This window comes from Euleptes europaea, chromosome 21, assembly GCF_029931775.1.
Source record: "Euleptes europaea isolate rEulEur1 chromosome 21, rEulEur1.hap1, whole genome shotgun sequence".
NCBI classification, from domain to species: Eukaryota; Metazoa; Chordata; class Lepidosauria; order Squamata; family Sphaerodactylidae; genus Euleptes; species Euleptes europaea.
The window spans coordinates 15,283,315-15,294,185 of NC_079332.1; the positions used below are offsets into that span (position 1 = coordinate 15,283,315).

Below are 10,871 nucleotides of genomic sequence, written 5' to 3' on the forward strand. Positions count from 1 at the left end.
CTTGACGTATTTGAAGGGCTGTCACTTAGAGGAGGGCAGGGAGCTGTTCCTGTTGGCAGCAAGGGATAGGATTCTCAATAATGGGTTTAAATTGTGGGCAGAAAGATACCAAGTGGATATTAGGTTGGGGGGAGTTTTTACAGTAAGAGTGGTTCGACAGTGGAATCGGCTATCTAGGGAGGTGGTGAGCTCTCCTTCACTGGCAGTCTTTAAGCAGAGGCTGGGGTACTCTAGGCTGATCCTGCATTAAGCAGGGGGTTGGACTAGATGACCTTTATGGCCCCTTCCAACTCTATGATTCTATGATTGTGCCCATGTGGCATCCAAGAGCCAGCATGCATCGTTTCATCCTGAGAGTGGGGGTCACTTTCAAAGCGGGGGTCACTTTCAAAGATGCTGGTGACCATCGTGCCGATGTGGAACTGGTTGGCTATGTCACACTTACCCTGGAGTTCAGATTTGGCTTGCTTGAGGGGAATAATTTGGAACTGCCCCCTCGTCTGCATCCTGAAGGACTGTGTTTTCATTGCGGTTTCTCCCGGGGTTCAGGAAACAAAAAAGTGGACGGAGGCAGGAGAGTCTTCTGAGCTCCTCCCTGCTTCTTCCTCCTTTTGCCTTTCTTCAAACCCTTTCTTTCTTCTTTGGAAGAGTCCCCGAGCTGAGACAGAGCAGCCCACGTACATTATTCATACCGACGCGAGCCCAGGAGATACAGTTACATTCCGACTGTGCAGTGACTAGCCCTCCTTGACTTCTTAACTTCTCAGCGCCCTGCAGAAAGCACACCAGAGAACAGGGACGAAAAAGCCTTTGCCTGGGAGAACGTTATAGAACCCAGAAGGGAACGCCGCTCCGGAAAACGAAGAGGGAGAAACAGCCGCAAGATAATCAGGAAAGCAACCTCCGCTCTGGTCAGAGTTTACGTCCTTGGGGAAAGAAACGAAGGATAACTATGCATTATCTTGGACAAAGGAGAGGAATAATCGACCTCTAGTGACTCGGCCAAACCGCGAAAAGGTAAATAATAGAAAGACTATTATCGTTGTGTATTGTTCCACGAAGAGGACCTCTCCAGTTGGGGCGAACGGGTTTCCATTGCAGCTGGACAGATGTTGATGTCAGCCGGCAAATTTGCAGAGGTAGCATGTGGCTTTGACACGGAGACCGCTCCGGTGTTGCTTCGTCGCAGAAGGAATCCCCCCATGGCAGCTCTCGTCAATCTTTGCCGAAGGGCCAACCCGGTGGAAAAATCACAGAGGCAGACCAGAGAATGAGCCGCCCCTTCTGCCAGCATGGCAGGCAAAAAGGCTGATGCGAAGAAAGAAAAAGATGCCGGGAAAGGGAAGAAAGGCAAAAAGGAAGTTGTCAGCGATTCCGAGGTATCGGAAGCAGAGGTGGGCAAGACGGAGGAGAGCGAAATGGAGGACAGTGAGATAGTGGAGGAAGACAGTGAAGATGACCCCAAAAAGAAGAAAGGGAAAGACAAAAAGGGCGGGAAGAAGCAACTCAAAGGTGCCTCGAAGCTGGTGATGGGCTTGGCCACCGACGATGCCAAGAAGAAGAAAGGGGCCAAGAAGGAACATGCCAAAGCCCAGCTGAAAGGCGCCACCAAAGCTATGGCCATCACCAAGAAGGAGCCACCGCCCAAAAAGAAACGGAGCTTGAAGAGTACATCCAAGCTCTTCATGGGCTTCAAGGGGCTGCTCAAGCGGCCGAAGAAGAGCAAGTTCAAAAACACCTCCCGCTTCTTCTGGGGGCTGAACAAATTCAGCACCAAGAAGAAGCAAAAGCAGAAGAAGAACAAGGCGGTCCTCAAGTCCACCTCCAAGCTCATGATGCGCTTCAAAGGGATGGGGAAGGGCAAGAGCAAGAAGAAAGAAGAGCCTAAGGCTGAAGGGGCCAAGAAGCCGGCTTTCATGCTGATACGGCTGGGCGGGAAACCCAAAGGGGGCGGGTTCTTTGGCAACCTGTTGCAACGAGCGAAGCCGAATGAGAAGTTCAAGACACGGGCCCAGATTGTCAGCAAAGTCGCTGCTGCCACCAGCTGGCTCACCAGGAAATTCCTGGCCAAGCGTGGCAGGTACATGTATGACGAAAGAGTTGCTAACGAGGCCTGGCTTTCGAGGATCGGGGCCAAGAAGCTCCCTTTCCCCTCGGAGGCTGAGGTCTTGAGGCACCGGGCGAATATGCGGAGGCTGCCCGGAGCCAGTGCGCTCTACGGCCAAACCCAGGAAGAATTTGGCCACTGGGACAACTTAGACGCCCCCTTGCCACAACCGTACTATGAGAGCTACCGAGAGGATGGCTACGCTGAACCACAGTCCTCTTCTCAATATGAATATGCTAACTATGATAATGAGTGTTACGATGGGTACCCAGATGAGGAATACGGGCCGTATGAAGAACCAGTAGAGTACTATAACCATCAGCCACAAGACCAGCATGGTTACCTCACTGAGGATGACCAAGAATATGAGCCTGCCACCAGTTATTCACCCTATGAACCTTACGATAACTATGCCGATTATCAAGAGACAGTAGGGTTGAATGACCAGTATGCCTCCGCTGGAGACCACTATTACTCAGGGGTGGAAGAATCAGAATACCCTGATGACTACCCTCTTAATGAAGCAGGCTACAGCGAGAACGAATGGCCTCCTCCGACGCAATCTTCGTACAACCCTTACGCCTACCCATTGGACGATATTGTGGAGATGGAGGAGGCAGAGGAGGAGCGAAGAGGTTACCCCTTGGGTGTATCTAACTCTTCCTTTTTCGAGCAGCAAGGGATGGGAGAGAATTTGCTTCCTAAGCTTTCTTTGAGCCGGAAATTCCGGCTTTTCCCACGGCCTCAGGTGAAGCTCTTCGGTATCGACAAAATGGATGTCCCCCTCCCTCCCTCACCGCAGTTTTCCGTTGGCAGTTTGGATCAAGACGAGGAGAACTATGACGAATCTGAACCCTTGACATCTCCTTTTGCCCAGTTTGACGATCGGAATGTGGTACCTTCCAGGTCGCCAAAGCTCTCAAAACTGTTGCAGGGATGTTTTGGTGGTGGCCTACCAAGTCCTGTCCCCCCCAGACCACCCACTGTGAGGAATTCGGGCCTAAATGAACAAAAATGCACCTGTAAGGCAAGCTTGCCTCCGAAACTCTCTGCAAGAGAATGTGGAAGTCCTTTGGGGCAGTTCCTACAGAAATCCCTCACGCAACCAAAACCCATACTAAAGCACCGGGAGACCAGGGAGCAGAACAGACCCCCGATGTCATCTCCAATGAAGAAACTTCTTTCAATGTTTGGTGGCGGCAAATCCGTGGGGCAGTCTCTTCAGGTGGGAACAAGGCAATTCGAAATGCCTGATTCAACTTCATCTCCTAAACCTGCGAGTCGGTTTGCGGGTCCACAGAGGCACGGCAGCCCTCGCCCTTCTTTTCACCCTGCCACAAGGCTGCGCAACGCGCTTCAGGAAGAACTGCACAGCACGCTTCCCTTCGCGGGGTCATCTTCCTACAAGAAGCTGCACCCAGGAGCAGGTTCGCCCCCAAGGTCGTTCAGTCAGGAAGCCATTAACAACAACAATTCCCAAAGGCCTGGTGGTTCACCTCAGTTTTCTCAAAGAAATATCTCGTCCTTTTCTTCCAAACAAAATACAAGGTCGTTTGGGCCAAACAGGCCGCGGGTGGATTTCCACATGCCTGAGACAAGTAGTTCCTTCAAGCAATGTTCCGGTGGTCGTATGTCTTCACAGGGGCCAACTTCGTGGTCTGGAAGCCCTTCCATGAGACGAGTGGGCTCATCACCAGTCACAGATAAGACCTCCTTTCCTGCCCCGACACGGGGACAAAGGCCATCCACCCTATTAGAGGAGTCCTCATCTTCCCCTCATCTGACAGCACGTAATCCTTTTATACGTCGACGCAACCCATCATCCACTAGTTTAGGGCCCGCTGGCAGCCTAAGGAATGAGGGCCCTTTGAGGCAATCATCTTCTCAGATCTCCCTCAGCTCCAACACTTCTAAATTTCGGGATTCTCTTCGCAGCGTGAGCTCTGGTAGATATCCCCCAACAGGGGTCCACGGTCCAGCTGCTGGGGGGTTTCAAGGTCCTCCATCACCCCAACCACCCCTCAGGCATTTTGGATCTCCTCCTACCCCAAATTTCCCAGGGCCATCAGGAAGAATGAACCCTTCACCCATTGATGTTCAAGGGAGGCTTCCCCAAGCTTGGAACAGACTGCCTGAGCCCCCAACCAAAGCCGTGAAACCTTTAATGAAGAATCAGTTCATGAGGCAATATGGCCACCCATCTCCCACTCTGTCTACTAGGAGCGCGAGGACCTCCTCTCCACAGATGCAGACTCGGCAAGGAAGCCGTAGGGTTACCATCGTAGAATCCCCGGTTGACACACCCGCTCATCCCCAGTCGCTTGCTGACGTCAGTGGGCAGGTGGCGGAGCGGTGGTTGCCACAGCAGAGGTGGGATCGCACTTCTGGGGATGGAATGTCAGCCCCCCAGAATCGTTCCCCCAAGATGGGCAGTAGTGGAAGTCTGAGGAGCTTGTCAAATCTGCCTCCGCCCCCGAGTCCTGCTTCCAGCTCTACAAAGGACTTCATCAAGCGCATTGGTCAGCCTTTAGCTGGGATGGCTGAGATTGCTTCTTCCATCAGATGTTCTACCACAGAAAGTGGCGTGGCGGGGAAAGGGAGCACATATTTGGCAAAGTTTGGCCAAGATCCAGGGTTACCACCAGCTTGCTCCGTGCACCCCCATTCTCACCACCCTCCTTCTCCTGGTCCATCACTGAAGCAAGTGGCAGAGGCCAACCGTTCTCGGCCACCCAGTCTGAAACAGAAAGTCTTGGGTGGCAATTTGAGCTACCCTGTTGCCGGCAGCAACCCGGGCACCCTGCGGGGGAGGCCGAATCTCAGTCCCGGGACTCAAAGATCAGCTCCATTTCAAGCTATGGGAAGAGGAAGCCAGGCTTTTCAAGACCAGTACAACATGCCAAGAAGACCAGGGCCTGCTCATTCACCCATCGAGCTGCTTAGAAACGAAGCGGACGACGGTACGGGGAGATATGCGGTGGTAACACCACAGATGCAGCGGATAGGCTCCGTAGGAAGGAACGCTCATATGCAGAAACAGGCTTGGTCCGACTATCATACCGTACATGTCCACGAGATGCCAAACAGGTGGGCCTCGGAGAAACTGTACCGCCAGCCTCCCGTGGAGGAATTTAGCCGGCAGGCCCCTAAACTTGGAAGCGGTGTGGCGTGGTACCTGACCCGCGGGACAAAGATGCTCGACAATGGGCCAAACGCAGGTTGGCAACGTAAGGTAATTTAAGATGTCACGATCTCTTTCATGGTGGGGGGGTAGGGTTCGCGATATTGGAAGAGAGAGGAGGAACTGTTGGCTTTCACTTCGGGAAAGGTTCCGTCCAAGCGAGTTCCTCAGATCCAGATTCTCTTGTACTTTTGGATGAAACGCAGGGGCTCTGGGCCTTGTTGAGTATCCATGGAGGCATTTGACGGGGCACAGAGTCGCCTTGTTGGCTAGCACAACGAGAGCGAGACCCCCCCCCAAGCATAAGCAATAAGGCCAATTATCACCTGAGTATGGGCCGCACTAGGCTTTTTTTTTTAGCACATGCGCAGAAGTGGCCTGTGCACCGCCCGGTAATACTGACCAATCATGTTACTGATATCTATGGGCGAAAACGCATGGTCACTTTAACCTCTTTTAATCCCCGTTTCAGCCAGGATTCAGCCAGGATCGAATGCATGCGTTTCACCTAATGTGTATTCGATCCTGGCTAAAACAGGGATTAAAGAGGCTAAAGCAACCATGCGTTTTCGCCCAATGACTGCTGGATTGCTCTGTGGTAAATCCAGATGCAGCCAGTGAAATTCCAGAACCCACCAGAAGGTTCCGGTAAGTGCCAGAACAGATTTGTTCAGCTGCGTTCCTTGGCGCAGAACTAGAGAGATGGGGTTAGCTCCCACATCCACTGACTCCATGCTTTCTGGAGTTGCTTAGGACAAAACCTTTGTAGGCTTTGTCTTCCTACAGAAGAGAGGTCCACCCCCCACCCCCCGACTCCCAGGAATCCTGGTAGCCAATATTTTCTCCACTCCCCCCAACCAGGGCCACCAAGAAGGGGTGTGTGTGTGTGTGTGTGAAGCGGACAAGATCCCAGGGCACTGGTTTGCCTGGGGAGCCAAGAAAATTGCCCCTAGGGTGGAGGGCAGTACCAGCAGATCTGCTCAAATTAAGCTTCTTGCATGTTTTCTTTTGAGTTGGTGCCAACGGGGTGAGGGTGGCAGAAGGGATATTTGCATGGGAATTGGCTCGTGGCTGCCTTCACCCCCGATAAAACAGACTGGAGACAGACTAACTTTTTTATCTTCAGTTGCTGTCCCGGTGTAAAAACGTTCCAAACGTTTAGGGCTGTTTAGCTGGGGAAGAAGGCGGTTAAGGGGAGACATGAGAGAGGTCTATAAAATTATGCATGGTATGGAGAGAGTGGACAGGGAGAAGCTTTTCTCCCTCTCATAATGCCAGAACGTAGGGTTAGCTGAAGCTGGAGGGTGAGAGATTCCAAACTGATAAAAGAAAGTCTTTCTTCACACAACACATAGTTTAATTGTGGAACTCCCTGCCCCAGGATGTGGTGATGGCTGCCAACTTGGAAGGCTTTAAGGGGAAAGTCTCTCGCCTGGACAGGTTTCCCATTTTTATCATCCCTTTAAACTGCTGTGATAAACATGGTCCCCAAATCAGTCCTACCCCACAATTGCACCTTGGAATTAGGGCAGTGCCATCTCTGTATGCCCCGTTTCCGCCCGGTTAACCGCAGACGGCTGTGCGGAAATTCGGCATCCGAACATTTGGAGATGCACATCACAGAAATGCCCGTCCGGTTTTCCATGCCCCGGGCTTCATCAAACGCACAAGGACGAGTCCAATTTTAAAAGGTGGCAATTGCTACCCTATGATTAAAACGGAGCCATTGTTCCTTCCGAGAGGCCGTCGGCCGGCCGCCAGCCGAACAAAAGGGCCGGCATGTAAATTCAGGGACTTGATCTCCGACAAAGAGCTGGATTGGAAAAGAAGGAGAGCTTTAATTAGAGTGCAGTTGGCTTCTCGCAGCCTGAATCGTACAAAGGCCAGCTCGAGGGGTTGCAAAAAGCAGACATCTTGCGGGGCGTAGTGGCTTGCTGGTCTGCTGCCCGAACCAACGAGGGGCTGCTTGTGAAAATTCAATGCATGGGAGTTTTACCTGGGGTTCGTTGCTCGCTGGACCCACACTTTTCTGTTGCGAAGCCAAAATTTGTTATGCGGCAGCGGTCGCCCAGCTCGAATCCAGAAGCTTTGGGTCCCTGCCCCTTGAAAGGCTGCTTTGTAATTGGCTGTAGTGGCAGTAGTGCTTACTGTGACAGAAACATCCAGCGTGAGAGAGCCAGTGTGGTGTAATGGTTAAGAGCGGTGGTTTGGAGAGGTGGACTTTGATCTGGAGAACCGGGTTTGATTCCCCACTGCTCCACATGAGCAGCGGACACTAATCTGGTGAACTGGGTTGGCTTCCCCACTCCTCCACATGAAGCCAGCTGGGTGACCTTGGGCGAGTCACAGCTCTCTTAGAGCTCTCTCAGCCCCACCTACCTCACAGGGTGTTTGTTGGGGGGAGGGGAAGGGAAGGTGATAGTAAGCTGGTTTGAGTCTTCCTTAAAAGAAAGCCGGCATATAAAAACCAACTCTTCTTTTTCTCCTCCTCCTCCCCGCCCCTCCGTGGAAACCCAAGTTCCCTGTTAAAAAGCATGTTTAGAAAAACGGAGCTCTCTTAAAAGACTGGGGGGTGGGGAAGAAACCCAAGCCTCATTTTAAAGTCCTTTCTTGTGTGAATGAACTCCAAGAAAGCAGAAGCATTTGAGTCCCACCCCTTGGAATGCTGCTTTGTAACTGGCTGTGGTGCATGCTTGGAGAAAAACATCACACACATCCCAACTTCCCTGTCGCGCTATGTGGCTTATGCACAGAGATTTCACCCAGGCTGATCTCAGGAAAGTTCAAAGAATTGAGTAATAACAGGGATGGGCAGACTACTGTTGAAAACAGCAAGCTGATTGATTAATATAAGAGTAAAAAGAAATCCTGCATTTTGTTTAATGGGGATTCCTCAATAAAAAATGGATAAAAAAGATAGGGTCATTTGCCAGTATAGTTTTGCTGCTGCAAGAATTACAATAGCCAAAATTTGGAAACAAGTAAATAAACCTTTAATTAGAAACTGGAGAGAGAAACTATGGATGTATATGAGGACGGCCAAATTAACGGAATTCCAACATGGAAAAGATGTGGAAGAATTTAAAGAAACATGGGCGAAGGCCGTCACATATTGGGATAAACTGGCAAAAATGGATTTTGCTATTTTAGTTAATGAGTTGTAGATATAAGTTTAACTTTTTGTATTCTATAATCAATAGTGTAATTTTTAAACTGTTTGGACACTTCTCCGGAAGTCCGGTGGCGGGTCACTTTTTTGGTGGGTGGTGGGTCAAAAGGGTATTTTGAATTCTGTAATTTTTAAATTTTGAATGTATTAAGTAGATCATATAATTGATATTCTTTTGTATTCTCTTTTTATTATTGTATTTGTTTGTTTTGTTTTATATGTTTATGTTATAAATTTATATATGGGGAGGGCGGGGTTTGGGGAGGGACCTCAACAATAAGGATGCCAGCCTCCAGGTGGGACCTGAGGGTCTCTTGGAATTGCAGCTCATCTCTAGACTACAGAGATCACTTCCCCTGGGGAAAAGGGATGCTTTGTGGACTGTATGGCATTGTACCCTACTGAGGTCCCTGCCCTCCCCAGGCTCCATCCCCAAATCTCCATGAGTTTCCAACCTGAATCTGGCATCTCCACCCCACCATATCCCCCACTGGAGGCCAGGGTGGATCTGGCAACGTGAGTACAATGCCATACAGTCCACCCTCCAAAGCATCCATTTCCTCCAGAGAAACTGATCTCTGTCATCTGGCAATCACTTATAATTCCAGGAGATCTCCAGGCCCCACCTGGAGGTTGGCAACCTTACGTTGGCCTACCTGCAAACCCCCATGGAGCATAAACACAGGATGGCTACTTTAGTAACCCTAAAGCACACGGGCCAAATGACAGGGGGGTTCTAAACTTGTTCCAGAGGTAGTCTTTGCTGCAGAGACCCTTGATGCCTTGCGCAGGGGGTTGGACTAGATGACCCTGGGGGCCCCTTCCAACTCTGTGATTCTATGACGCTTCAGAGTGGAGCCTCTGAACATGCGCTCATCTTCTCGTCGTCTCTCCTCTATATAGATGCAGACTGTCCACAACTTGCAAGCTGGGAGCTTTGCGGTACCGCAGGGCGACAAAGGTGTGGAGGACATGACTCAGTTGGAGTAAGTGATCATTGCGGGAAGGGGGCGCATTGGCACGAATATGTGGAATTTGCCGACAGACAAATATTGACAAATGTTCCTAAACTCAGAGATACACTGGCATATGACTTAATTTAATTGTTGAAATTAACCTGTGTGGCTCAAAATGGGGAGGGGAAGAATAGAGATCTGTGCATTCTAGGGTTGCCTACTCCGGGTAGCAAAATTTCTGGAGATTTGGGGGCGGAGCCTGGGGGGTCATGGAGTTTGGGGAGGGGAGGGACCTCAGCAGGGACATGACGCCATAGTCTGCCTTCCTAAGCTTGCGTCACATCCTCCCCAAACTCCACCTCTGACTCCCAAACTTCCAGTTGATGCTCTAGGAATTTCCCCAATCTCAATGGTCTTTACCATAGAGATGGAGGAAATTCTTAGAGTGTGACCCAGAAGTGGCCATTTTTTAAACCTCCCACTCCATTTTTTTTAATATTATAAAAGACACAGAGGATAACAAAAGTGAACAAAAAATAAAATAAAAATAACACTGAGATTGCTGCTACACATAAAATCGATCTGACACACTTAAGACAAAATAACTAACGACCATTTATGCCAATAAAGGTATTGATTGATTGATTGATTGATTGATTGACTGACTGATTGATTGAACTAACTACCATCATTTATACAGTAATTGATAGGCCTAAGTTATAGCATCGGAAAATATTTCATTTGGGGCAAACAATATATTAGATATATAAACCATGATATTTCTACAATCATCTCTATATTTGACTCTTTCCATCCTGTGATTTCTAGATAACCTATATCCAAAATATGATAATGCAAATATTTTGTTAATTTATAAACTGCTTCATATTTATAACATTTTATCTATGAAGTCTAGGCGTTATACAAAACAAATAATCTTAAATATTCCTTAATATCTCAAGAGTGGGGGATTCAGACCAAGGTGTGGGGGGGGTTTGCATGTGGCACATATGCAAGTCTCTCTGGGAATGTCGGCGTTCACCAAATCTGGAGCATGCGCTAATCCCCTAAAAGTTATAATCACACGTGCAGGGGGGTACACAAGCCACGTGCACTCCCTTAAATCCTCCAGACGATATGTGGTTGCCCCATTGTATGTACGGAGGTAGTGCATATATATTTACCATGCACCTCCGGCCTTGGGACGCATGAACGCGAACCCAGAAAATTCTAGTGGTACTCTGCGTGGCAACGATGTCTTCATCATTTCTCGATTTAATACGAGGAAGGTGCTGCTGTCGATAATTTTCTGTCTGTTTCAGGGAACTCCATCAGGGCGTGGTCCTCCAAAACATCAGAAAGAGGTTCGAGCGGGGGCTGATCTATGTAAGCCAGTCTGATATAATGCACCTTTCCGTTGATTTCCAATGATTTCTGCCCCAAAAGCAGTGTGGTATC

General features: G+C 49.6%; 1 protein-coding gene across 1 annotated transcript in view; it reads left to right on the top strand.

Moving 5' to 3' along the window:
• Window positions 1-1,418: 1,418 nt before the first annotated feature.
• MYO15A (myosin XVA) overlaps window positions 1,419-10,871 on the top strand; it is a 103,664-nt gene continuing 94,211 nt past the window's right edge. The window contains exons 1-3 of the mRNA XM_056866215.1: window positions 1,419-5,339; window positions 9,361-9,443; window positions 10,736-10,799. Coding sequence (XP_056722193.1) covers window positions 1,419-5,339; window positions 9,361-9,443; window positions 10,736-10,799 — 4,068 coding nt within the window. The remainder of the gene's footprint in view (window positions 5,340-9,360; window positions 9,444-10,735; window positions 10,800-10,871) is intronic.